At 64.9% G+C, this 27,744-nt stretch overlaps 2 protein-coding genes across 5 annotated transcripts; one reads left to right on the top strand and one right to left on the bottom strand.

The window, feature by feature from the left end:
• Positions 1–56: 56 nt before the first annotated feature.
• On the top strand, positions 57–10,612 carry LOC309452797 (EGF-containing fibulin-like extracellular matrix protein 2). 4 transcript variants are annotated; one of them, XM_082077472.1, is made up of 11 exons: positions 57–105; positions 518–608; positions 1,310–1,358; positions 1,713–1,958; positions 2,633–2,758; positions 5,101–5,217; positions 5,798–5,917; positions 6,539–6,652; positions 8,415–8,550; positions 8,852–9,029; positions 9,783–10,612. In XM_082077472.1, exons 2-11 carry the CDS (start codon positions 522–524, stop codon positions 9,996–9,998), a joined length of 1,389 nt encoding a protein of 462 aa, XP_081933598.1. In that variant the 5' UTR covers positions 57–105; positions 518–521; the 3' UTR covers positions 9,999–10,612. The 4 variants fall into 4 exon arrangements, with proteins under 4 accessions (XP_081933598.1, XP_081933599.1, XP_081933597.1 ...); XM_082077473.1 differs by lacking the exon at positions 57–105 and adding an exon at positions 339–452 and having other exon boundaries at positions 484–608; positions 1,837–1,958; XM_082077471.1 differs by lacking the exon at positions 57–105 and adding an exon at positions 341–452 and having other exon boundaries at positions 484–608.
• Positions 10,613–11,791: 1,179 nt separating this feature from the next.
• Positions 11,792–27,725, bottom strand: LOC309452796 (BBSome complex member BBS1-like; the record flags this gene model as incomplete). Its single annotated transcript, XM_082077470.1, is given in 17 exon segments — positions 11,792–12,055; positions 12,228–12,377; positions 12,956–13,080; positions 14,170–14,333; positions 15,042–15,111; positions 15,853–16,009; positions 17,399–17,519; positions 20,350–20,456; positions 22,748–22,876; positions 23,213–23,285; positions 24,808–24,846; positions 25,558–25,604; positions 25,696–25,742; positions 25,745–25,988; positions 26,823–26,857; positions 27,492–27,559; positions 27,655–27,725. Coding segments are annotated over 17 exon segments (1,857 nt in total). The 5' UTR covers positions 27,672–27,725.
• Between the last annotated feature and the right edge of the window lie 19 nt (positions 27,726–27,744).

The raw sequence follows: 27,744 nt of genomic DNA, 5'->3' as shown, positions 1-27,744 counted from the left end.
TCCCGGACGCCTGGGTCCATTTTTTGGTAGGAGGGGGGGCTGGGGGGGGGGGGGGGGGGTGGAGCCCTCCCGGACGCCTGGGTCCCTTTTCCGACGGCTCTCGGGGTGGGGGGGGGATCGGAGTGGGGGGGTGGGGGGTGGGTCCTCGGACGCCTGGGTCCCCCCACCCTCCAACCCCTCCCCCCCCAACTCCCTCCCCCCCCCCCCCGAACGCCTGGGTCCCTTTTTGGAGTCCCGCCCCTCCCCCTTCCTGGTCCACGTTGGCCTGAGCTGCCCCTCCCCCTCCCCGGACGCCTGGGTCCCCGAGGGACCCCCCCCCACTTATATGGGGAGGGGGGGACCCAGGCGTCCGGGGAAAGGACCCAGGCGTCCGGGGGAGGGAAATGAGGGGACCCAGGCGTCCGGGGAAAGAAGGACCCAGGCGTTCGGGGGAGGGAAATGGGGGGACCCAGGCGTCCGGGAGAGAGAAATAGGGGGACCCAGGCGTCCGGGTGACCCTCCCCTCCCCCCCCATCAGGACCATGGGACCCTGGTGCTTCCTGCCCCTCCCCCTCCTGCTCCTCGCGGCCGCCGCCCCCCCGGACCTGGAGGAGCCCGAGGAATATACGGTGAGGGGGAGGGGCGGCCCGGACGCCTGGGTCCACTGTGGGGGGGAGGGGTCCCCAGGTGGGGGTTGGGGGGGTCCCGAACGCCTGGGTCCACTATGAGGTTTCCCGGACGCCTGGGTCCCTTATGGGGTGTCTCGGACGCCTGGGTCCACTATGGGGGGGGAGGGGTACCCAGGTGGGGGTTGGGGGTCCCGAACGCCTGGGTCCCTTATGGGGGGAAGGGGTCCCCAGGTGGGGGGTTGGGGGGTCCCGAACGCCTGGGTCCACTATGAGGTTCCCCGGACGCCTGGGTCCACTATGAGGGTCCCCGGACGCCTGGGTCCACTATGGGGGGGAGGGGTGCCTAGGTGGGGGTTGGGGGGGTCCCGAACGCCTGGGTCCCTTATGGGGGGGTGTCCCAAATGCCTGGGTCCACTATGAGGTTCCCCGGACGCCTGGGTCCCTTATGTGGTGTCCCGGACGCCTGGGTCCACTATGGGGGGGGAGGGGTACCCAGGTGGGGGTTGGGGGTCCCGAACGCCTGGGTCCCTTATGAGGTGTCCCGGATGCCTGGGTCCCTTATGGGGGTGTCCCAAACTCCTGGGTCCCTTATGGGGGTCCCCGGATGCCTGGGTCCCTAATGGGGTTTCCCGAACTCCTGGGTCCCTTATGGGGGTCCCCGGACGCCTGGGTCCCCTGGGTGACACCCCCCCCCCCCCCAGGAGTGCAGCGATGGGTACGAGTGGGACCCCGAGACCGAGCACTGCAAAGGTGGGGGAGGGGCGGCCCGGACGCCTGGGTCCCTGTGGGGGGGCTGGGGGATCCCTAATGGGGTTGGTGGGCTCCCGGACGCCTGGGTCCCTATGGGGGGCTAACAAAGCGGGGTTGGGGTCCCGGATGCCTGAGTCCCTATGGGGGGGGCCCCTAATGGGGTTGGGGGTCCTGGACTCCTGGGTCCCTATTGGGGGGGCTGGGGATGGTTGGGGGTCCCGGACGCCTGGGTCCCTATGGGGGGGCTGGGGGATGGTTGGGGGTCCCGGACGCCTGGGTCCCTATGGGGGGCTAACAAAGGGGGGTTGGGGGTCCCGGACGCCTGGGTCCCCACCCTCCCCATCCCCCCCCTAGACGTGGACGAGTGCGAGGTGGGGGGGCCCCTCCCGGCCTGCAGGGGGCGCCTGCGCTGCCTCAACCATTTCGGGGGGTACCTGTGCCTCCCCCGCTCGGCCGCGCTGCTCAGCCCCGCCCACAGCCCGGCCCCGCCCCCGGCCCCGCCCACCCCGCCGCTGGCTCCGCCCCCGCCGCCGCTGGCCACGCCCCCCGCGGGGAACTGCCCACCCGGATATGAACCCTCCCCCAATGGGGGGTGTCAGGGTGAGGGGCGGGGCGTTGGGTGGGCGGGGTTTAGAGGGGTGAGGCTTGAATGGGCGGGGCTTGGAAGGGGTGGGGCTTGGGGTGGGGTTTAGAGGGGGCGTGGCTTTGAGGGCGGGGCTTAGAGGGAGTGGGGTTAATGGGAAGGGGTGGGGCTTGGAGGAGGCGGAGTTAAGGGATGGGGCGGGGCTTGAAGGGGAGGGGTTAAGGGATGGGTGGGGCTAATACTGAAGGTGATAAAGAGGGCGGGGCTTAAAGGGGCGGGGTTAATGCATGGGTGGGGCTAATAAGGAGGGGCGGGGTTAATGAGTGGGTGGGGTTAAGAATGAGGGGTGGGGTTAAGAATGAGGGGCGGGGTTTAAGGAGGGGAGGGGCCTATAGGGTGGGGGTTGGAGTGGTCCTGGCTCCCCCCCCCCGAACTCCTGGGTCCCCCTGAACTCCTGGGTCCCCCGAACTCCTGGGTCCCTGGGGCACTCCTGGGTCCCTCCCCGAACTCCTGGGTCCCCCCGAACTCCTGGGTCCCTTGGGGCACTCCTGGGTCCCTCCCGAACTCCTGGGTCCCCCCGAACTCCTGGGTTCCCCTTGAACTCCTGGGTCCCTCCCGAACTCCTGGGTCCCCCGAACTCCTGGGTCCCTGGGGCACTCCTGGGTCCCCCCGAACTCCTGGGTCCCCCCAGACGTGGACGAGTGCGGGGGTCCCGGCCCCTCCCCCTGCCGGCCCAGCCAGGACTGTGTGAACAGTGCGGGGGGGTTCCGGTGCCGCTGCCCCCCCGGCTACCGCCTCATCCGGACAGAGTGTGTGGGTGAGGGGGAGGGGCCTGGAGGGGGGGCGGGGCTTGGGGGGGACGGGGGAGGGGCCTGGAGGGGGGGAGGGGCGGGGAATGGGGGAGGGGAGGGGAATGGGAGGGGGGGTTTTTGATGGTGTGGGGTTTCCTATGGGGCACTGGGGGTCTCTGTGGGTCACTAATGGGTCCCTATGGGTTTCTATGGGCCTCTATGGGTCACTAATGGGTCCCTATGGGTCTCTAATGTGTCCCTATGGGTCTCTAGTGCGTCCCTATAGGTCCCTATGGGTCTCTATCTGTCCCTAATGGTCTCTATGTGTCCCTATGTGTCCCTATGGGTCACTAATGTGTCCCTATGGGTCTCTAATGTGTCCCTATGGGTCTCTATGGGTCACTAATGTGTCCCTATGGGTCTCTAATGCATCCCTATGGGTCTCTATGTGTCCCTGTGGGTCTCTATGTGTCCCTATGGGTCCCTATGGGTCTCTATGTGTCCCTATGGGTCCCTATGTGTCCCTACGTGTCTCTAATGTGTCCCTATGGGTCCCTATGGGTCTCTAATGTGTCCCTATGGGTTCCTATGTGTCCCTCTGGGTCTCTATGGGTCTCTAATGTGTCCCTATGGGTCCCTATGTGTCCCTATGGGTCCCTATGTGTCCCTATGGGTCACTAACGGGTCCCTATGTGTCCCTATGGGTCTCTAATGTGTCCCTATGGGTCCCTGTGTGTCCCTATGGGTCTCTAATGTGTCCCTATGTGTCCCTACGTGTCTCTAATATGTCCCTATGGGTCCCTGTGGGTCTCTAATGTGTCCCTATGGGTCCCTATGGGTCACTAATGCATCTCTATGGGTCTCTAATGGGTCCCTATGGTTCCCTATGTGTCCCTATGGGTCCCTATGTGTCCCTATGGGTCTCTGTGTGTCCCTATGTGTCCCTATGGGTCACTAATGTCTCTCTATGGGTCTCTATATGTCCCTATGGGTCTCTAATGTGTCCCTATGGGTCTCTATGGGTCTCTAATGGGTCCCTATGTGTCCCTATGTGTCTCTATGGGTCACTAATGTGTCTCTATGGGTCTCTAATGTCTCTCTATGGGTCTCTATATGTCCCTATGGGTCTCTAATGTGTCCCTATGTGTCTCTATGGGTCACTAATGTGTCCCTAGGGGTCTCTAATGCATCCCTATGGGTCCCTATGGGTCTCTATGTGTCCCTATGGGTCTCTAATGTGTCCCTAGGGGTCTCTAATGCGTCCCTATGGGTCCCTATGGGTCTCTAATGTGTCTCTATGGGTCACTAACGGGTCCCTGTGTGTCCCTATGGGTCTCTAATGTGTCCCTATGGGTCTCTAATGCATCCCTATGGGTCTCTAATGTGTCCCTATGGGTCCCTATGTGTCCCTATGGGTCTCTAATGTGTCCCTATGTGTCCCTGTGTGTCTCTATGGGTCACTAACGGGTCCCTATGTGTCCCTATGGCTCTCTATGTGTCTCTAATGTGTCCCTATGTGTCCCTACGTGTCTCTAATATGTCCCTATGGGTCCCTGTGGGTCTCTAATGTGTCCCTATGGGTCCCTATGGGTCACTAATGCATCTCTATGGGTCTCTAATGGGTCCCTATGTGTCCCTATGGGTCCCTATGTGTCCCTATGGGTCTCTGTGTGTCCCTATGTGTCCCTATGGGTCACTAATGTGTCCCTATGGGTCTCTAATTTGTCCCTATGTGTCCTTATGTGTCCCTATGGGTCTCTAATGCATCCCTATGGGTCCCTATGGGTCACTAACGGGTCCCTATGGGTCTCTAATGTGTCTCTAATGTGTCTCTATGGGTCACTAATGTCTCTCTATGGGTCTCTATATGTCCCTATGGGTCTCTAATGTGTCCCTATGTGTCCCTATGGGTCTCTAATGTGTCCCTATGGGTCCCTATGGGTCTCTATGGGTCTCTATGTGTCCCTATGGGTCTCTACTGTCTCTCTATGGGTCTCTATGGGTCGCTATGGGTCTCTATATGTCCCTATGGGTCTCTAATGGGTCCCTATGGGTCTCCACTGTCTCTCTATGGGTCTCTATGGGTCACTAATGTGTCTCTATGGGTCTCTACTGTCTCTCTATGGGTCTCTATATGTCCCTATGGGTCTCTAATGTGTCCCTATGTGTCTCTAATGTGTCTCTATGGGTCTCTACTGTCTCTCTATGGGTCTCTATATGTCCCTATGGGTCTCTAATGTGTCCCTATGGGTCTCTATGGGTCTCTAATGGGTCCCTATGTGTCCCTATGGGTCTCTATGGGTCACTAATGTGTCCCTATGGGTCTCCACTGTCTCTCTATGGGTCGCTATGGGTCGCCGTGGGGCAGACGAGGACGAGTGCCGGTTCCGCTGGTGCCAACACGGCTGCGCCAACTCCCCGGGGGCCTTTTCCTGCCGCTGCCACGCGGGGTTCCGGCTGGAGCCCGACGGGCGCTCCTGCGGGGGTACGCCGGGGTCCCCCCGGACGCCTGGGTCCCTCCCGAGCGCCTGGGTCCATCCCGGACACCTGGGTCCCCTCCCGAACGCCTGGGTCCCCTCCCGAACGCCTGGGTCCCCTCCCGGACGCCTGGGTCCCTTCCTGAACTCCTGGGTCCCTCCCGGACGCCTGGGTCCCTCCCGAACGCCTGGGTCCCCTCCCGGACGCCTGGGTCCCTCCCGGACGCCTGGGTCCCTCCTGAACTCCTGGGTCCCCCAAGCACCTGGGTCCTCAGAACGCCTGGGTCCCTCAAACTCCTGGGTCCCCGGGGCATTCCTGGGTCCCCCGAACGCCTGGGTCCCTGGGGCACTCCTGGGTCCCCGGGGCATTCCTGGGTCCCCCGAACGCCTGGGTCCCCGAGGCACTCCTGGGTCCCCATGGCACTCCTGGGTCCCCCGAACGCCTGGTTCCCTCGGGCACTCCTGGGTCCCTGGGGCACTCCTGGGTCCCTGGGGCACTCCTGGGTCCCTGGGGCACTCCTGGGTCCCCCGAACGCCTGGGTCCCCGGGGCACTCCTGGGTCCCCCGAACGCCTGGGTCCCGTTGCAGACGTGGACGAGTGCTCCATGGGCGCCCGCTGCTCCCAGCTCTGCCTCAACACCTTCGGCTCCTTCCGCTGCCGCTGCCGCCCCGGCTTCCGCCTGAACACCGACGGCCGGTCATGTGACGGTGGGACACGCCCCCCGCCCCCGAGCCCCGCCCCCTGCCCCTCAGCCCCGCCCCCTGCCCCTCAGCCCCGCCCCCTAGCCCACAGCCCCGCCCCCCGCCCCTCAGCTCCACCCCTCGACCCTCAGTCCCCAGAGGCCCATAACCCCCCTACCCGAACTCCTGGGTCCCTCCCGAACTCCTGGGTCCCTTCCCGGACTCCTGGGTCCCCCCCTGAACTCCTGGGTCCCTCCCTGAACCCTTGGGTCCCCTCCCGAACTCCTGGGTCCCCCCCGAACTCCTGGGTCCCTCCCGAACTCCTGGGTCCCTTCCCAAACTCCTGGGTCCCTTCCCGAACTCCTGGGTCCCTCCCGAACTCCTGGGTCCCCTCCCGAACTCCTGGGACCTTCCCGAACTCCTGGGTCCCTCCCGAACTCCTGGGTCCCCTCCCGAACTCCTGAGTCCCCCCCGAACTCCTGGGTCCCTCCCGAACTCCTGGGTCCCCTCCCGAACTCCTGGGTCCCCCCCAAACTCCTGGGTCCCCTCCCGAACTCCTGGGTCCCCTCCCGAACTCCTGGGTCCCCCCCGAACTCCTGGGTCCCTGGGGCACTCCTGGGTCCCCCTGACTGTCCGTCTGTCCGTCAGACGTGGACGAGTGCTCCGTCCTGTCCGTCTGTCGCCATCGCTGCGTCAACAGCCCCGGGAGCTTCTCCTGCACCTGCCCCCCCGGTTATGGGGCGGACGGGCCCCACTGCAGGGGTGGGACATGGGGGGCTATGGGGCTATGGGGAGCTATGGGCTTGTGGGGGGCTATGGGGGGCTATGGGGTTATGGGGCTATGGGGAGCTATGGGGCTATAGGGGTTATGGGGAGCTATGGGGGTCTATGGGGGTATGGGGAGCTATGGGGTTATGGGTCTATGGGGGTCTATGGGGAGCTATGGGGCTATGGGGGGTCTATGGAGTCTATGGGGAGCTATGGGGCTATGGGGAGCTATGGGGTTATGGAGCTATGGGGGTCTATGGGGGGTCTATGGGAGTATGGGGAGCTATGGGGTTATGGGGCTATGGGGGTCTATGGGGAGCTATGGGGCTATGGGGGGTCTATGGAGTCTATGGGGAGCTATGGGGCTATGGGGAGCTATGGGGTTATGGAGATATGGGGGTCTATAGGGGGTCTATGGGAGTATGGGGAGCTATGGGGTTATGGGGCTATGGGGGTCTATGGGGAGCTATGGGGCTATGGAGAGCTATGGGGTTATGGGGCTATGGGGGTCTATGGGGGGTCTATGGGGGTTATGGGGAGCTATGGGGCTATGGGGGGGTCTGTGGGGAGCTATGGGGCTATGGGGTCTATGGGGGGGTCTATGGAGTCTATGGGGGTCTATGAGGAGCTATGGGGCTATAGGGAGCTATGGGGTCTATGGGGGTTATGGGGCTATGGGCAGCTATGGGGTTATGGGGAACTAGGGGGAGCTATGGGGCTATGGGGAGCTATGGGGCTATGGGGAGCTATGGGGCTATGGGCAGCTATGGGGTTATGGGGAGCTATGGGGAGCTATGGGGAGCTATGGGGCTATGGGGAGCTATGGGGCTATGGGCAGCTATGGGGGTTATGGGGAGCTATGGGGAGCTATGGGGAGCTATGGGGAGCTATGGGGCTATGGGGAGCTATGGGGCTATGGGAAGCTATGGGGAGCTATGGGGTCTATGGGTGTCTATGGAGTCTATGGGGAGCTATGGGGGGTCTATGGGGTCTATGGGTTGTCTATGGGGGTATGGGGTCTATGGGGTGCCTATGGGGCTATGGGGAGCTATAGGGCTATGGGGCTATGGGGAGCTATGGGAAGCTATAGGGCTATGGGGCTATGGGGGGGTCTATGGGGTATCTATGGGGAGCTATGGGGTATCTACGGGATCTACAGGGTTATGGGGTGTCTATGGGGTCTATGGGGTCTATGGGGGGTCTATGGGGTGTCTATGGGGTCTATGGGGTCTATGAGTGTCCATGGGGGTCTATGTGGGTTATGGGGTGTCTATGGGGTCTATGGGGTCTATGGGGGGTCTGTGGGGTGTCTATGGGGTCTATGGGGGTTATGGGGTCTATGGGGTCTATGGGGGGTCTGTGGGGTGTCTATGTGGTCTATGGGGTGTCTATGGGGTCTATGAGTGTCCATGGGGTCTATGTGGGTTATGGGGTCTATGGGGTCTATGGGGGTTATGGGGTGTCTATGGGGTGTCTATGGGGTCTATGGGGGTTATGGGGTGTCTATGTGGTCTATGGGGTGTCTATGGGGTCTATGGGGGTTATGGGGTGTCTATGGGGTGTCTATAGGGTCTATGGGGGTTATGGGGTGTCTATGGGGTCTATGGGGGTTATGGGGTGTCTATGTGGTCTATGGGGTGTCTATGGGGTCTATGAGTGTCCATGGGGTCTCTGTGGGTTATGGGGTATCTATGGGTGTCCATGTGGCACTTGTGGGGCCCGGACGCCTGGGTCCCTCACCCCACATCCCCCGCAGACCGTGACGAATGCGCCGAGGGCACCCACGGGTGCTCGGGGACCCAGCGCTGCCTCAACACCTACGGGGGGCACCGCTGCGAACCCCGAGACCCCCCGTGCCCTGCCCCCTACCAGCCCCACCCCCGCCGCAACGGGTACGGGGGACCCAGGCGTTCGGGAGGGACCCAGGCGTCCGGGAGGGACCCAGGAGTCCGGGTGGGGGACCCAGGCGTCCAGGAGGGACCCAAAAGTTTGGGGGGGGAACCAGGAGTTTGTGGGGGACCCAGGAGTTCCAGGGGACCCAGGCGTCCGGGAGGGGACCCAGGAGTTCGGGAGGGGACCCAGGAGTTCGGGGGGGACCCAGGAGTTCGGGTTGGGACCCAGGAGTTCAGGAGGGGACCCAGGCGTCCGGGTTGGGACCCAGGCGTCCGGCTCACCCTCCCTCCCCTCCCCCAGGACGTGCGTGTGCCCCGGGGGGTCCCCGCGGTGCCGGCCCCTCCCCCGCTGGCTGCTGCTCCGCTCCGTGTCCGTCCCCAACGTCCCCGACGTCCCCCGGGGGCTGTTCCAGCTGCGGCACCCGCCGGGGGGACCCCCAACACTGCGGGGGGCGCCCCCCGGGGCCTTCCGCCTGCGGGTAGGGACCCAGGCGTCCGGGGGACCCAGGAGTGCGGGGGGAACCAGGAGTTAGGGAGGGACCCAGGAGTTCGGGGGGGACCCAGGAGTTCGGGAAGGGACCCAGGAGTTCGGGGGGACCCAGGAGTTCGGGAGGGACCCAGGAGTTCGGGAGGGACCCAGGAGTTCTGGGGGGACCCAGGAGTTCGGGAGGGACCCAGGAGTTCGGGGGGACCCAGGAGTTCGGGAGGGACCCAGGAGTTCGGGGGGACCCAGGAGTTGGGGAGGGGACCCAGGAGTTCGGGGGGAACCCAGGAGTTCGGGGAGGGACCCAGGAGTTCGGGGGGGACCCAGGAGTTCGGGGAGGGACCCAGGAGTTCGGGAGGGACCCAGGAGTGCGGGGGGACCCAGGAGTTCGGGGGGACCCAGGAGTTCGGGGGGACCCAGGAGTCCGGGAGGGACCCAGGAGTCCGGGAGGGACCCAGGAGTTCGGGGGGACCCAGGAGTTCGGGGGGGACCCAGGCGTCCGGGGGACCCAGGAGTGTGGGGGGAACCAGGAGTTCTGGGGGACCCAGGAGTTCGGGAGGTAGACAGGTGTTCAGGAGTAATTGGGGGTAATTAATTGGGGTAATTGGGAGTTTATTAGGGTAATGAATTGGGGGTCATGGGGTAATTGGGGTAATTAATTGAGGGGAATTTTGAGGCGATTCTGGGGGATTTGGGGTCTCTGGGTGGGGAGGGGGCGTGTCCTCCACTAACCCCGCCCCCTCGGCAGGAACTGTCCAATCAGAGCTCGCTCTTGGAGCTGATCCGCCCCCTTCCGGGGCCCTTGGACCTGGTGCTGGAAATGGAGCTTCCGGGTCCGCCCACCGACGAGGCCCCGCCCACCGTAGAAGCCCCGCCCACCGAGGAGGCCCCACCCACCGAGGAGGCCCCGCCCCCTCTGGCACTATTGAGGCTCAACCTATACATAGGGGAGCACCCGTTCTAGGACGCCTGGGTCCCGCCGGACTCCTGGGTCCCTCCCCGAACTCCTGGGTCCCTCCCCGAACGCCTGGGTCCCTCCCGAACGCCTGGGTCCCTCCCGAACTCCTGGGTCCCTTCCCGAACTCCTGGGTCCCCTCCCTGAACTCCTGGGTCCCTCCCGAACTCCTGGGTCCCTCCCGAACGCCTGGGTCCCTCCCGAACTCCTGGGTCCCTTCCCGAACGCCTGGGTCCCTTCCCGAACTCCTGGGTCCCTCCCGAACTCCTGGGTCCCTCCCGAACTCCTGGGTCCCTCCCGAACGCCTGGGTCCCTTCCCGAACGCCTGGGTCCCTCCCGAACGCCTGGGTCCCTTCCCGAACGCCTGGGTCCCTCCCGAACTCCTGGGTCCCTCCCGAACGCCTGGGTCCCTTCCCGAACTCCTGGGTCCCTTCCCGAACTCCTGGGTCCCTCCCGAACTCCTGGGTCCCTTCCCGAACTCCTGGGTCCCTCCCGAACTCCTGGGTCCCTTCCCGAACGCCTGGGTCCCCCCCGAACTCCTGGGTCCCCCCCCGAACTCCTGGGTCCCTCCCCGAACTCCTGGGTCCCTCCCGAACTCCTGGGTCCCTCCCGAACAAAGAGTTTGTTGGTTCTTTGCTGTGTCCTGAGTGGTGAAACTGGGGGGGACTGGGGGGGACACTGGGCGGGGGGGGGGGAGGGGACACTGGGGGGTCTGTGACACAAACTGGGAGTTACTGGGAGGGTGGGGAGGATACTGGGAGGAACTGGTGGTTACTGGGAGGGACCCAGGAGTTCGGGAGGGACCCAGGAGTTCGGGGAGGGACCCAGGAGTTCGGGAGGGACCCAGGAGTTCGGGAGGGACCCCGGAGTTCGGGAGGGACCCAGGAGTTCGGGCAGATCCAGGAGCTTTATTATATGGGGGGAGGGGACACCCCTGCCAGGGGTCACAGCGGGGTCAGGGGTCACAGTGGGGTCAGGGGTCACATGGGGGGCAGGGCCACCTGGGCCGTCAGCAGCGGCGCCTCCGCCCCTCCCCCCCCCAGCACCAGCACCTGGGGGAGGGGACAGAGAAACAGCCAATGGAGTCGCCCCTGCCCCCCCAGACCCGCCCCCCGCCCCTCCCCCATCCATAGGCCCCTCCTCCAAACGATTCTCCCCCATTTTGGCCCCTCCCCCACTGACCCCTCCCCCCCTCCTACAGGCCCCTCCCCCATTTTGGCCCCTCCCCCAATGACCCCACCCCCCTCCCACAAGCTCCTCCCCATTTTGGCTCCTCCCCCACAGGCCCCTCCCCCCATAGGCCCCTCCCCCCTTTGGCCTCTCCCCCACTTTGCCTCCTGCCCCACCTTTGCCCCTCCCCTACTTTGCCCCCACCCCCTTTTTTGGCTCCTCCCCCATTTTTAGCCCCTCCCCCACTTTGGACCCTCCCCCCCCATAGGGCCCCTCCCCCACTTCTGCCCACTCCCTATTTGGGCCCCTCCCCCCCCAGGCCCCTCCCCCCATAGGCCCCTCCCCCCATAGGCCCCTCCCCCCATAGGCCCCTCCCCCATTCATAAGCCCCTCCCCCCTTGGTGACGTCACCTCCAGGTGGCCCGGGGGGGCCCCTCCCCCCCCCGGCTCCAGCCACGAACTGACCGAGAAACTGAGACCCGGAAACAGGCGTGGGACCTGGGGGGAGGGGCCGGAAGTGGGGGCGGGGCCGGAAGTGGGGGAGGGGCCCGAGTGGGGGCGGGGACAGAATTGTGGGAGGGGCCAAATGGGGGCGGGGCCGAGTGGGGGAGGGGCCGAATGGGGGGGTGGCGTCAAAAATGTGGGCGGGGCCCGAGTAGGGGAGGGGCCGAATAGAGGGGTGGGGTCAAAAATGGGGGCGGGGCCCGAGTGGGGAGGGGTGGGGCCAAAATGGGGGCGGGGCCCGAATGGGGAGGGGCCGAATGGAGGGGTGGGGCCAAAAATGGGGGCGGGGCCCGAGTAGGAGGTGGGGCCCGAGTGGGGGAGGGGCTGAATGGGGGAGGGGCCAAAAATGGGGGCGGGGCCAAAGTGGAGGTGGGGCCCGAGTGGAGGAGGGGCTGAATGGGGGAGGGGCCCGAGTGGGGGCGGGGCCAAAATTGGTGGTGGGGCCCGAGTAGGGGAGGGGCCGAATAGAGGGGTGGGGTCAAAAATGGGGGCGGGGCCCGAGTGGGGGAGGGGCCAAAAATGGGGGGGCGGGGAGGGGGCGAATTGGGGAGGGGCCGCGGTTACCTTGAGGCAGGGGGGGTGCAGGCGGTGGGGGGAGGGGCGGCAGCGCAGCAGCAGCAGCAGGTGGGGGAGGGGCTGGGGGGGAGGGGCGGGGCCCCCCCCGGGCAGCAGCAGCCGCAGGGTCACGCGCAGCCGGGGGCCCAATCCCTGCACCTGGTGGGGGGGGGGGGGGCGGGGACAAAGGGACCCAGGCGTCCGGGTGTAACACCCAGAGGGACCCAGGCGTCCGGTGAACACCCCCCCCCCCCCGCAAAAAGGGACCCAGGCATCCGGGTGAACCACCCCAAAAGGGACCCAGGCGTCCGGGTGAACCCCCCCCCCCGCAAAAAGGGACCCAGGCGTCCGGGTGAACCCCACCTCCAAATAAAGGACCCAGGTGTCCGGGTGACCCCCCCAAAAGGGACCCAGGCATCCAGGTGACCCCCCCCCCCCAAAAGGGACCCAGGCGTCTGGGTGACCCCCCCCTCAAAAAGGGACCCAGGCATCCAGGTGACCCCCCCCCCCCAAAAAGGGACCCAGGCGTCTGGGTGACCCCCCCCCAAAAAGGGACCCAGGTGTCCGGGTGACTCCCCACCCCAAAAGGGACCCAGGCGTCCGGGTGACCCCCCCCCCCCAAAAGGGACCCAGGCGTCCGGGTGAATTCACAAAGGGACCCAGGCGTCCGGGTGCCCTCCCTCCCCACCCCCCAGTTTTGGGTGCCCCCCACCCATGGGTGCCCCCCCCCCACTCACCGTGGCCGTCATGGTGATGGGGGGAGGGGCGTCGGGTGCTGCCCCTCCCCCCAGCGCCCCCAGCAGCCCCCGCGCGGCCGCCAAGCGGAACCGGATCAAACCGGCCTGGAACCCGCCCAGGAGACCTGGGGCACCCATGGGTGTCAATGGGACCCACAGCACCCATGGGTGTCAATGGGACCTCAGCACCCATGGGTGTCAATGGGACCCACAGCACCCATGGGTGTCAATGGGTCCCATGGGTGTCATTGGGACCTCAGCACCCATGGGATCTTCCACCCCCATTAGACCCATCCCTGGGGCACCCATGGGTGCCATTGGGACCCACAGCACCCATGGGTGTCATTGGGACCTCAGCACCCATAGGTGTCAATGGGCCCCATGGGTGTCAATGGGCCCCAGCACCCATGGGTGTCATTGGGACCCACAGCACCCAAGGGTGTCAATGGGACCCAGAGCACCCATGGGTGTCATTGGGACCTCAGCACCCATGGGTGTCATTGGGACTCACAGAACCCATGGGTGTCATTGGGACCCATGGGTGTCCATGGGCCCCATGGGTGTCAATGGGCCCCAGCACCCATGGGTGTCATTGGGACCTCAGCACCCATGGGTGTCATTGGGACCTCAGCACCCATGGGTGTCATTGGGACCCACAGCACCCATGGGTGTCATTGGGACCTCAGCACCCATAGGTGTCCATGGGCCCCATGGGTGTCAATGGGCCCCAGCACCCATGGGTGTCATTGGGACCCAGAGCACCCATGGGTGTCAATGGGACCCACAGCACCCATGGGTGTCAATGGGACCCAGAGCACCCATGGGTGTCATTGGGACCCACAGCACCCACGGGATCTTCCACCCCCCATTAGACCCATCCCTGGGGCACCCATGGGTGTCACCCCATCCCCCCATAGGACCCCCCCACCCATGGGTGCCCCTCCCCCACCCTTGGGTGTCACTGACCCCAACACCCATGGGATCCCCCAACCCCCACTGGAACCATCCCTGGGGCACCCATGGGTGTCAACCCCACCCATGGGTGTCATCCCCATTCCCCCATAGGACCCCAGCACCCATGGGTGCCCCTCCCCCCCACGGGTGTTACCCCCACCCCCCCCATTGGACCCCCACCCATTGGTGTCCCTCCCCCATAGAACCCCCAGCACCCATGGGTGCCCCTCCCCCACCATGGGTGCCCCTCCCCCGCTCACCGGAGGCCCCGTCCCGTTCCCGCTCCCCCGCTCCACGAAGAGGCGGCTGCGTGGGGGGAGGGGCAGGCGGGGGGTGGGGCCGGGGGTGGGGGAGGGGCTGCACCCATGGGTGCCCCCACCCAGCCCCGCCCGCCGGCGCAGCATCCGGATCGACAGCGCGCCCCCTGCGGGCACGGAGGGGGAGTCAGCGCCCATGGGTGCTCCCCATGGCACCCATGGGACCCATAGAGAACCAATAGAACCCATAGAGCACCCACAGCACCCATGGGTGCTCCCCATACTCCCCAGAGCACCCATGGGACCCACGGCACCCATAGAGAACCAATAAAACCCATAGAGCACCCACAGCACCCATGGGTGCTCCCCATGCACCCCATAGCACCCATGGGACCCACGGCACCCATAGAGAACCAATAGAACCCATAGAGCACCACAGCACCATGGGTGCTCCCCATACAACCCATAGCACCCATGGGACCCACAGCACCCATAGAGAACCAATAGAACCCATAGAGCACCCACAGCACCCATGGGTGCTCCCCATACTCCCCATGGCACCCATGGGACCCACAGCACCCATAGAGCACCCATGGGTGCTTTCCATACACCCCACAGCACCCATGGATTCTCCCAAGACACCCCAGCACCCATAGGACACCCCCAAAAGCCTCCAGCACCCATGGGACCAACAGCACCCATGGGACCCATGGGTGCTCCCCATAGGACCCATAGCACCCATAGAACACCCACAGCACCCATGGGACCAACAGCACCCATAGAGCACCCACAGCACCCGTGCGTGCTCCCACCCCCCCAGCACCCATAGGACACCCCCACCCCCCCCAGCACCCATGGGTGCCCCCAGCACCCACCCCGTGTGGTCATGATCAGGGTGTTGTCCTCCCGCCCGTAGCGCCCGAAGCAGAGACCGGTGACCACGTCCTGGGGACCCAGGCGTCCGGGAGGGACCCAGGCGTCCGGGAGGGACCCAGGAGTTCAGGAGAGACCCAGGAGTTCAGGAGAGACCCAGGAGTTCGGGAGGGACCCAGGAGTTCGGGAGGGACCCAGGAGTTCGGGAGGGACCCAGGAGTTCAAGAGGGGATGCAGGTGTCTGGGAGGGGACCCAGGGGTTTGGGAGGGGACCCAGGAGTTCGGGAGGGACCCAGGCGTCCGGGAGGGGACCCAGGAGTTCGGGAGGGACCCAGGCGTCCGGGAGGGGACCCAGGAGTTCGGGAGGGACCCAGGAGTTCGGGAGGGACCCAGGCATCCGGGAGGGGACCCAGGAGTTCAGGAGGGACCCAGGAGTTCGGGAGGGGACCCAGGAGTTCGGGAGGGACCCAGGCGTCCGGGAGGGGACCCAGGTATCTGGGAGGGGACCCAGGAGTTCGGGAGGGACCCAGGAGTTCGGGAGGGGACCCAGGAGTTCGGGAGGGGACCCAGGAGTTCGGGAGGGACCCAGGCATCCGGGAGGGGACCCAGGCATCCGGGAGGGGACCCAGGAGTTCAGGAGGGGACCCAGGCATCCGGGAGGGGACCCAGGAGTTCGGGAGGGGACCCAGGAGTTCGGGAGGGACCCAGGTGTCCGGGAGGGACCCAGGCGTTCGGGAGGGGACCCAGGCGTTCGGGAGGGACCCAGGCGTCCGGGAGGGGACCCAGGCGTCCGGGGCGGTGTTGGGGTCCCACCTGTGTCTGGAGGGTGCAGAGGAGGCTCCGGCCCCGGTAGAGCCGCAGTTCCCGGGGGGCGTCCAGGGCCACCAGTGTCACCGTCACCCCCCGGGCAGGGACCCCCGGCCAGCGCCGCCACCCCCCCCGGCAGCTGCAGCGACCACAGCGGGCGGCCCTGGGGACAATGGGGACAGTGGGGGATATGGGGACAGTGGGGACAATGGGGGCAATGGGGACAATGGGGGGACATAGGGGGACATGGGGACAATAGAGGGATATGGGGACATTGGGGGACATGGGGGGATATGGGGGATATGGGGACATGGGGGGACAATGGGGGGACAATGGGGGGGACAATGGGGGGGACAATGGGGGGGACAATGGGGGGATATGGGGACGATGGGGGATATGGGGGATATGGGGACATTGGGTGATATGGGGACATTGGGGCACATGGGGGGACATGAGGATATGGGGACATTGGGGGATATGGGGACATTGGGGGATATGGGACATTGAGGACAATGGGGACAATGGGGGACAATGGGCATATGGGGAGAATGGGGGGACATGGGGGGATGTGGGGACAATGGGACATTGGGGGACATGGAGACATTGGGGACAATGGGGACAATGGGGGGACACTGGGGTTATGGGGACATGGGGGATATGGGGACATTGGGGACAATGGGGAGATATGGGGACAATGGGGACAATGGGAAGAATGGGGGACAACGGGGATATGGGGAGAATGGGGGGACATGGGGACATTAGGGACAATGGGGGACATGGGGACATTAGGGACAATGTGGGGATATGGGGGGACATGGGATATGGGGACATTGGGGACAATGGGGGGATATGGAGGGACATGGGGACATGGGGGGACATTGGGGTTATGGGGACATGGGGGGAATATGGGGACAATGGGGGATATGGGGACATTGGGGACAATGGGGGGACATGGGGACATTGGGGGGACATGGGGACAATGGGAACAATGGGGGACAATGGGGATATGGGGAGAATGGGGGGACATGGAGGGACATGGAGGGACATTGGGACAATAGAGGGATATGGGGACAATGGGGGATATGGGGAACATGGGGACATTGGGTGATATGGGGACATTGGGGGACATGGGGACAATGGGGACATTGGGAACAATGGGGGACAATGGGGATATGGGGAGAATGGGGGGACATGGGGACATTAGGGACAATGGGGGGACATGGGGGGACATGGGGACATTAGGGACAATGGGGTACATGGGGGGATATGGGACATGGGGGTGTGATTGGGGGGATATGGGGACATGGGGACATTAGGGGACATGGGGGGATATGGGGATATAGGGGACATTGGGGGACATGGGGACATTGGGGGATATGGGGGACATGGGGGGACCTGGGGACAATGGGTGCTATGGGGGAAATGGGGACATTGGGGACAATGGGGAGATAGGGGGTACGTGGGGGGACATGGGAGATGGGGTTCCCCATATTTTGGGGGGGTCCCAGAGGGTCCCATGGAGGGGGGGGTGTGTGGGGGTTGGGGGTGTCACCTGCGCCCCGATGGCCGTCATTGTCCCCTTCGCGGTGGCCGCCAGCAGCGCCCCCCCCTGCGCCAGCAGCCCCGCGGGGGGGGACCCCAAAACCAGCAGCGGGCGCCCCCGGGAATGGGACCTGGGGGGACAATGGGGGGACATGGGGACAATAGGGGGGACATGGGGACATGGGGGGACATGGGGACATGGAGGGACATGGGGACATGGAGGGGATATGGGGACAATAGGGAGGGGAGGGACATGGGGACATTGGGGGACATGGGGACAATAGGGGGGACATGGGTCAATAGGGACAGGAAGGACATGGGGACATTGGGGGACATGGGGACAATAGGGACATGGGGACATTGGGGGACATGGGGACAATAGGGGGGATATGGGGACAATAGGGGGGATATGGGGACAATAGGGACGGGAGGGACATGGGGACAATAGGAGGGATATGGGGACATTGGGGACAGAGGGGACATGGGGACAATAGGGGGGACATGGGGACAATAGGGACGGGAGGGACATGGGGGGACATGGGGACAATAGGGGGGATATGGGGACAATAGGGACAGAAGGGACATGGGGACATGGGGGGACATGGGGACAATAGGAGGGATATGGGGACAATGGGGACAGGGGGGATATGGGGACAATAGGGGGGACATGGGGACAATAGGGCCGGGAGGGACATGGGGACATTGGGGGACATGGGGATATGGGGGGACATGGGGACATTGGGGGACATGGGGACAATAGGGGGGATATGGGGACAATGGGGACAGGGGGGATATGGGACATTGGGGGACACAACACACAGACCCCAATGTCCCCAGTGTCCCTATTAACCCCCCATCCCCATATCCCCAATGTCCCCCCACAACCCCCCCATTGTCCCCCCTGTCCCCCATTGTCCCCCATATCCCCCCATGTCCCCCATTGTCCCCATTGTCCCCCATGTCCCCGGTTGACCCCTGACCTGCTGACCCCATACAGGGTCCCCATGTCCCCATATCCCCCAATGTCCCCATTGTCCCCAATGTCCCCATATCCCCCCATTGTCCCCCATATCCCCCATTGTCCCCATATCCCCAATGTCCCCAATGTCCCCATATCCCTCCATGTCCCCCAATGTCCCCAATGTCCCCGTTGTCCCCATATCCCTCCATGTCCCCCAATGTCCCCATTGTCCCCATATCCCTCCATGTCCTCCAACGTCCCCGTGACCCCAGCTGACCCCTGACCTGCTGACCCCATAGAGGGTCCCCATGTCCCCATATCCCCCAATGTCCCCATATCCCCCCATTGTCCCCCATATCCCCCATTGTCCCCCATATCCCTCCATGTCCCCCAGTGTCCCCATGTCCCCATATCCCCCAATGTCCCCATATCCCTCCATGTCCCCCAATGTCCCCATTGTCCCCATATCCCCAATGTCCCCATTGTCCCCATATCCCTCCATGTCCTCCAATGTCCCCGTGACCCCGGCTGACCCCTGACCTGCTGACCCCATACAGGGTCCCCATGTCCCCATATCCCCCCATGTCCCCATATCCCTCCATGTCCCCCAGTGTCCCCATTGTCCCCATATCCCCCAATGTCCCCATTGTCCCCAATGTCCCCATATCCCCCCATTGTCCCCCATATCCCCATTGTCCCCCATATCCCTCCATGTCCCCCAGTGTCCCCATTGTCCCCATATCCCCCAATGTCCCCATATCCCTCCATGTCCCCCAGTGTCCCCATTGTCCCCATATGCCCCAATGTCCCCATATCCCTCCATGTCCCCCAATGTCCCCATTGTCCCCATATCCCCAATGTCCCCAATGTCCCCATATCCCTCCATGTCCTCCAACGTCCCTGTGACCCCGGCTGACCCCTGACCTGCTGACCCCATACAGGGTCCCCATGTCCCCATATCCCCCAATGTCCCCATTGTCCCCAATGTCCCCATTGTCCCCAATGTCCCCATATCCCCCCATTGTCCCCCATATCCCCCCATTGTCCCCCATATCCCTCCATGTCCCCCATTGTCCCCATATCCCTCCATGTCCCCCATTGTCCCCATATCCCCCAATGTCCCCCATTGTCCCCATATCCCTCCATGTCCCCCAGTGTCCCCATTGTCCCCATATCCCCCAATGTCCCCATATCCCTCCATGTCCCCCAATGTCCCCATTGTCCCCATATCCCCCCATTGTCCCCATTGTCCCCATTGTCCCCATATCCCTCCATGTCCTCCAATGTCCCCGTGACCCCGGCTGACCCCTGACCTGCTGACCCCATACAAGGTCCCCATGTCCCCATATCCCTCCATGTCCCCATTGTCCCCAATGTCCCCATATCCCCCCATTGTCCCCCATATCCCCCATTGTCCCCGTATCCCTCCATGTCCCCCAGTGTCCCCATGTCCCCATATCCCCCAATGTCCCCATATCCCCCAATGTCCCCATATCCCTCCATGTCCCCCATTGTCCCCATATCCCCAATGTCCCCATTGTCCCCATATCCCTCCATGTCCTCTAATGTCCCTGTGACCCCGGCTGACCCCTGACCTGCTGACCCCATACAGGGTCCCCATGTCCCCATATCCCCCAATGTCCCCATTGTCCCCAATGTCCCCATTGTCCCCAATGTCCCCACATCCCCCCATTGTCCCCCATATCCCCCCATTGTCCCCATATCCCTCCATGTCCCCCATTGTCCCCATATCCCTCCATGTCCCCCATTGTCCCCATATCCCTCCATGTCCCTCCATGTCCCCCATTGTCCCCATATCCCCCAATGTCCCCCATTGTCCCCATATCCCTCCATGTCCCCCAATGTCCCCATTGTCCCCAATGTCCCCATTGTCCCCATATCCCCAATGTCCCCATATCCCCCCATTGTCCCCATGTCCCCATATCCCCCCATTGTCCCCATTGTCCCCCACGTCCCCGTGTCCCCGTGTGACCCCTGACCTGCTGACCCCGTAGAGGGTCCCGTCCCTGGTGGCCACGGCCGCTCTCCAGCGCCCCCCGGCGGCTCCGCGCGGCGCCACGAACGCGGGGGGGGACGGCACCCAGCTCTGGGGTCACAGGGGTCACGGGGGCACCCATGGGTGGGGGGGCACAGGGGTCAGCGGGGTCAGGGGGTCCCATTGGGTCCCATTGGGCTCAGGGGCTTTGGGGGTCCCATTGGGGGTCAGGGGGGTTTGGGGGTCCCATTGGGGGTCCCATTGGGGCTCAGGGAGGTTTGGGAGCATCAGGGGGTCCCACTGGGTCCCATTAGGGGTCAGGGGGTCCCAGGGCCCCATTGGGTCCCATTGGGGCTCAGGGAGGTTTGGGAGCATCAGGGGGTCCCATTGGGTCCCATTGTGGGGTCAGGGGTCCCGAGGGTCCCATTGAGGGGTCAGGGGGGTTTGGGGGCGTCAGGGGGTCCCATGTGGGCTCAGGGGGGTTTGGGCGTGTCATGGGGTCCCATTGGGTCCCATTAGGGGTCAGGGGGGTTTGGGGGTCCCATTGGGGGTCAAGGGGGGGTCAGGGGGTTTTGGGGGTCCCATTGGGTCCCATTGGGGGTCAGGGGGGGGGTTTGGGGGCTCCCATTGGGTCCCATTGGGGGTCAGGGGGTCCCACTGGGGGTCAAGGAGGTTTGGGGGTCCCATTAGGGGTCAGGGGGTCCCATGGCCCCATTGGGTCCCATTGGGTCCCATTGGGGGTCAAGGGGGTTTGGGGGTCCCATTGGGTCCCATTAGGGGTCAGGGGGTCCCAGGGGGTCCCACTGGGGCTCAGGAGGGTTTGGGGGTCCCATTGGGTCCCATTGGGGGTCAGGGGGTCCCAGGGCCCCATTGGGTCCCATTGGGGCTCAGGGGGGTTTGGGAACGTCAGGGGGTCCCATTGGGTCCCATTGTGGGGTCAGGGGTCCCGAAGGTCCCATTGGGGGGTCAGGGGGGTTTGGGGGTCCCATTGGGTTCCATTAGGGGTCAGAGGGGTTTGGGGGCTCCCATTGGGTCCCATTGGGGGTCAGGGGTCCCAGCGGTCCCATTGGGGGCTCAGGGGGGTTTGGGGGTCCCATTGGGTCCCATTGTGGGGTCAGGGGGGTTTGGGGGTCCCATTGGGTCCCATTGGGGGTCAGGGGGGTTTGGGGGTCCCATTTGGTCCCATTGGGGGTCAGGGGGTCCCAGGGGGTCCCACTGGGACTCAGGGGGGTCAGGGAGTCCCATTGGGTTTTGGGGTGTCGGGAGGTCCCATTGGGTCCCATTGGGTTTTGGGGTGTTGGGGCGTCCCATTGGGGGTCAGGGGGTCCCATTAGGTCCCATGGGGGTTTTGGGGTGTCGGGGGGTCCCATTGGGTCCCATGGAAGTTTTGGGGTGTCAGGAGGTCCCATTGAGTCCCATTGGGAATCACAGTGTCCCATTGGGTCCCATTGGGTTTTGGGGTGTCGGGGGGTCCCATTGGGTTTTGGGGTGTCGGGGGGGTCCCATTGGGTATTGGGTTTTGGGGTGTCGGGGGGGTCCCATTGGTTCCCATGGGGGTTTTGGGGTGTCGGGGGTTCCCATGGGGGTGTCGGGGGGGGTCCCATTGGGTATTGGGTTTTGGGGTGTCGGGGGGGTCCCATTGGGTCCCATTGGGTTTTGGGGTGTCGGGGGGGTCCCATTGGGAGTCAGGGTGTCCCATTGGGTCCCACTGGGTTTTGGGGTGTCGGGGGGGTCCCATTGGGTTTTGGGGTGTCGGGGGGGTCCCATTGGGAGTCAGGGTGTCCCATTGGGTCCCATTGGGTTTTGGGGTGTCGGGGGGGTCCCATTGGGTCCCATGGGGGTTTTGGGGTGTCGGGGGGGTCCCATTGGGTCCCATTGGGTTTTGGGGTGTCGGGGGGTCCCATTGGGTCCCACTGGGTTTTGGGGTGTCGGGGGGGTCCCATTGGGTCCCATGGAAGTTTTGGGGTGTCAGGAGGTCCCATTGAGTCCCATTGGGAATCACGGTGTCCCATTGGGTCCCATTGGGTTTTGGGGTGTCAGGGTGTCCCATTGGGTTTTGGGGTGTCGGGGTGTCCCATTGGGTCCCATTGGGTTTTGGGGTGTCAGGGTGTCCCATTGGGTCCCATGGGGGTTTTGGGGTATCGGGAGGTCCCATTGGGTATTGGGTTTTGGGGTGTCGGGGGGGTCCCATTGGGTCCCATTGGGTTTTGGGGTGTTGGGGGGTCCCATTGAGGTGTTGGGGGGTCCCATTGGGAGTCAGGGTGTCCCATTGGGTCCCATGGGAGTTTTTGGGGTGTTGGGGGGGTCCCACTGGGTTTTGGGGTGTCTGGGGGTCCCATTGGGTCCCATTGGGTTTTGGGGTGTCGGGGGGTCCCATGGGGGTGTCGGGGGGGGGTCCCCACCTTTCCCAACACGGTGAAGGCGTCGGGGTCCAGCACCAACACGTCCCCGTCCTCGGTGCCCACGATGGGACAATCGGGGGTCCCCTCGGGGCCCCCCCGTGGCAGAGACCCCAGACACGTCACCAGCGCCTGGGTACATCGGGGACAATGGGGACATTGGGGACATTGGGGGCAATGGGGGCAATGGGGGCAATGGGGGACGTTGGGGACATCGGGGACAATGGGGACAATGGGGGCGATGGGGACAATGGGGGCGATGGGGACAATGGGGGCGATGGGGGGCAATGGGGGGCAATGGGGGGCAATGGGGACAATGGGGACAATGGGGGACAATGGGGGGGACGATGGGGGACAATGGGGGGGACAATGGGGGGGACAATGGGGGGGGACAATGGGGGGGACAATGGGGGGACAATGGGGGGGACAATGGGGGGGACAATGGGGGGGACAATGGGGTGTCCCCACCTGGTGCTGCAGGGGGCGCCCCTTGTGCTGCTCCACGAATGGACCCACGGCGGTGGGGGGCAGGGCCAGGAGCCTGGGGACCCACAGCACCCATGGGTGTCACCGAGCACCCACGGGTGACACAGGGACCCATGGGTGTCATAGGGACCCACAGCACCCATGGGTGTCATAGGGACCCACAGCACCCATGGGTGTCACCGAGCACCCACGGGTGACACAGGGACCCATGGGTGTCATAGGGACCCACAGCACCCATGGGTGTCATAGGGACCCACAGCACCCATGGGTGTCACCGAGCACCCACGGGTGACACAGGGACCCATGGGTGTCATAGGGACCCACAGCACCCATGGGTGTCATAGGGACCCACAGCACCCATGGGTGTCACCGAGCACCCACGGGTGACACAGGGACCCATGGGTGTCATAGGGACCCACAGCACCCATGGGTGTCATAGGGACCCACAGCACCCATGGGTGTCACCGAGCACCCACGGGTGACACAGGGACCCATGGGTGTCATAGGGACCCACAGCACCCATGGGTGTCATAGGGACCCACAGCACCCATGGGTGTCACCGAGCACCCACGGGTGACACAGGGACCCATGGGTGTCATAGGGACCCACAGCACCCATGGGTGTCATAGGGACCCACAGCACCCATGGGTGTCACCGAGCACCCACGGGTGACACAGGGACCCATGGGTGTCATAGGGACCCACAGCACCCACGGGTGTCACCGAGCACCCATGGGTGACATAGGGACCCACAGCACCCATGGGTGTCACCGAGCACCCACGGGTGACACAGGGCCCCACGGGTGACACAGGGACCCACAGCACCCATGGGTGTCACCGAGCACTCATGGGTGACACAGGGACCCATGGGTGTCATAGGGACCCACAGCACCCATGGGTGACATAGGGACCCACAGCACCCATGGGTGTCACCGAGCACCCATGGGTGACACAGGGACCCACAGCACCCATGGGTGACACCAAGCACCCACGGGTGACACAGGGACCCACAGCTCCCATGGGTGACACAGGGACCCATGGGTGTCATAGGGACCCACAGCACCCATGGGTGTCACCGAGCACCCACGGGTGACACAGGGACCCACAGCACCCATGGGTGTCACCGAGCACCCACGGGTGACACAGGGACCCACGGGTGACACAGGGACCCACAGCACCCATGGGTGTCACCGAGCACCCATGGGTGACACAGGGACCCACAGCTCCCATGGGTGTCACCGAGCACCCATGAGTGACATAGGGACCCACAGCACCCATGGGTGCCACCGAGCACCCATGGGTGACATAGGGACCCATGGGTGTCATAGGGACCCACAGCACCCATGGGTGTCACCGAGCACCCATGGGTGTCATAGGGACCCACAGCACCCATGGGTGTCACTGGGACCTACAGCACCCATGGGTGTCACAGCACCCACAGACCCCCCCCCCCAGCACCCATGGAACCCCTAAAACCCCCATCTCCCCCCAGCACCCACAGTCCCCCAGCACCCATAGGTGCCCCCAATACCCCCCACCCCCCAGCACCCATGGGTGCCCCCAGCCCCCCCCACTCACCGCAGTGACCGTGACGTCAGCGACACTTCAGCCTTGTCCCTGCACCCCCAAAAAATCCATCAGGGACCCAGGCGTCCGGGTGAACCCCCCCACCCATGGACCCAGGCGTCCGGGTCACCCCCCAACAAAGGGACCCAGGCGTCCGGGTGAACCCCCAAAGGGACCCAGGCGTCCGGGTGACCCCCCCACCCATGGACCCAGGCGTCCGGTCACCCCCCCACCCATGGATTCAGATGTCTGGGTGAACCCCCAAAAGGACCCAGGCGTCCGGGTCACCCCCCCCCACCCATGGACCCAGGTGTCTGGGTGAACCGCCCCCCACCCCCCCCCCCCCCACCCATGGACCCAGGCGTCCGGGTCACCCCCCAACAAAGGGACCCAGGCGTCCGGGTGAACCCCCCCCCCACCCATGGACCCAGGCATCTGGGTCACCCCCCTCCCCCACAAAGGACCCAGGCGTCCGAGTGACCCCCCCCCCCCACCCACCCACCCATGGACCCAGGCGTCCAGGTGACCCCCCCAACAAAGGGACCCAGGCGTCCGGGTGAACCCCCCCACCCATGGACCCAGGCATCTGGGTAACCCCCCCCACAAAGGGACCCAGGCGTCCGGGTGACACCCCCACCCATGGACCCAGGTGTCTGGCTGAACCCAAAAAGGGACCCAGGCGTCCGGGTGACCCCCCCACCCATGGACCCAGGCGTCCGGGTGACCCCCCACCCATGGACCCAGGCGTCCGGGTGCCCCCACCTCAAATCCTCCAGCATCTCCCTCAGCGTCGCCGGGTCCATCTGCTCCTAAACCCCCCAAAAAACACCCCATTAAATGGGGGGGGGACACACACACAGCACCCATGGGTGGGGGGGACCCCATTTCCCCCCCTTTTACCTGCTCGGCTTGAAGCCAAAGGTCAAGTTCAAGTGGGTCGGGGGGCCGGGGGGCAACGTGAACTTATAGAAGGGCCGGAGGTTCCTATAGACGTAAAGGGCGGGGCCGGCGGCCACCACCAAAACGGGGCCCCCCCCACTTTGGGGGGACCCCCCCCCGAACGCCCCCACCCCCACGGGGGCGTCGCTCAAGTTCAAGGTTGTGATGGTTCCGGCTCCTCGAACCACGGCCAGGACGGGGGGGGGAGGGGCGGCCCCGGCCCCGCCCCCAGCGCGGGGGAGCCCGGCGACCAACTGGGGGGGGACATGGCACCCATAGCACCCATGGGTGCCCCTATAGGACCCCCAGACCCCCCAGCACCCATGGGTGCTCCCTATAGCACCCAGCCCCCCAGCACCTATGGGTGCCCCCATAGCACCCAGGGACCCTCTATAGCACCCATGGGTGCTCCCTATAGGACCCCCAGACCCCCCAGCACCCATGGGTGCCCCTATAGGACCCCCAGACCCCCCCAGCACCCATGGGTGCTCCCTATAGCACCAGCCCCCCAGCACCTATGGGTGCCCCCATAGCACCCAGGGACCCTCTATAGCACCCATGGGTGCTCCCTATAGGACCCCCAGACCCCCCAGCACCCATGGGTGCTCCCTATAGCACCCAGCCCCCAGCACCTATGGGTGCCCCCATAGCACCCAGGGACCCTCTATAGCACCCATGGGTGCTCCCTATAGGACCCCCAGACCCCCCAGCACCCATGGGTGCCCCTATAGGACTCCCCGACCCCCCAGCACCCATGGGTGCTCCCTATAGCACCCAGACCCCCAGCATCTTTGGGTGCCCCCCATAGCACCCAGGGACACTCTATAGCACCCAGCACCCATGGGTGCCCCTATAGGACCCCCAGACCCCCAGCACCCATGGGTGTCCCCTATAGGACTCACGGACTCCCCAGCACCCATGGGTGCCCCCCATAGCACTCAGGGACACTCTATAGCACCCAGCACCCATGGGTGCTCCTTATAGGACCCCCAGACCCCCCCAGCACCCATGGGTGCCCCCTATAGAACCCACAGACCCCTCAGCACCCATGGGTGCCCCCTATAGCACCCATGGGTGCCCCCACTCACCTTATGGTCCCCGTCCCCGTGCAGATCAACCAGCGCTGGGGGGGAGGGGAGGGAGGTCAGGGGGGACCCAGGAGTGCGGGAGGGACCCAGGAGTTCGGGAAGGGACCCAGGAGTTCGGGAAGGGACCCAGGGAGTTCGGGAAGGGACCCAGGAGTGCGGGGGGGACCCAGGAGTTCGGGAAGGGACCCAGGAGTGCGGGGGGGACCCAGGAGTGCGGGAAGGGACCCAGGAGTGCGGGAGGGACCCAGGAGTTCGGGAGGGACCCAGGAGTTCGGGAAGGGACCCAGGAGTTCGGGAAGGGACCCAGGAGTGCGGGGGGGACCCAGGAGTTCGGGAAGGGACCCAGGAGTGCGGGGGGACCCAGGAGTGCGGGGGGGACCCAGGAGTGCCCCAAGGGACCCAGGAGTCCGGGAAGGGACCCAGGAGTCCGGGAGGGACCCAGGAGTCCGGGAAGGGACCCAGGAGTGCGGGAGGGACCCAGGAGTTCGGGAGGGACCCAGGAGTTCGGGAAGGGACCCAGGAGTTCGGGAGGGACCCAGGAGTTCGGGAGGGACCCAGGAGTTCGGGAGGGACCCAGGAGTTCGGGAGGGACCCAGGAGTTCGGGAAGGGACCCAGGAGTTCGGGAGGGGACCCAGGAGTTCGGGGGGGACCCAGGCGTCCGGGCTCACCCATTCCGGCCGGGAAGCAGCGCAGCCCGGCCAGGGGATCATCATGAGCTTCCAACCAGAGCGAAGCGCTGCGGGAGGGACCCAGGAGTTCGGGAGGGACCCAGGAGTTCGGGAACCCCCAAAACCCCGAAACCCCCTCAAAAAACCCGCCCCCCCCCCCCACCTCTCCTCCGCCGCCATCCCGTTGCCACGGCAACAAAGCTCCCGGAAGTGACGCAAGCCGCGCTCGGCCCCTCCTACTCGACATCGTCTC

The sequence above is a fragment of the Streptopelia decaocto genome (genome assembly GCF_964273445.1).
Source record: "Streptopelia decaocto genome assembly, contig: HAP1_SCAFFOLD_466, whole genome shotgun sequence".
Taxonomy (NCBI): domain Eukaryota; kingdom Metazoa; phylum Chordata; class Aves; order Columbiformes; family Columbidae; genus Streptopelia; species Streptopelia decaocto.
The sequence above is the reverse complement of the archived record's forward strand: the minus strand, read 5'-3'. Positions and strand labels throughout refer to the sequence as shown.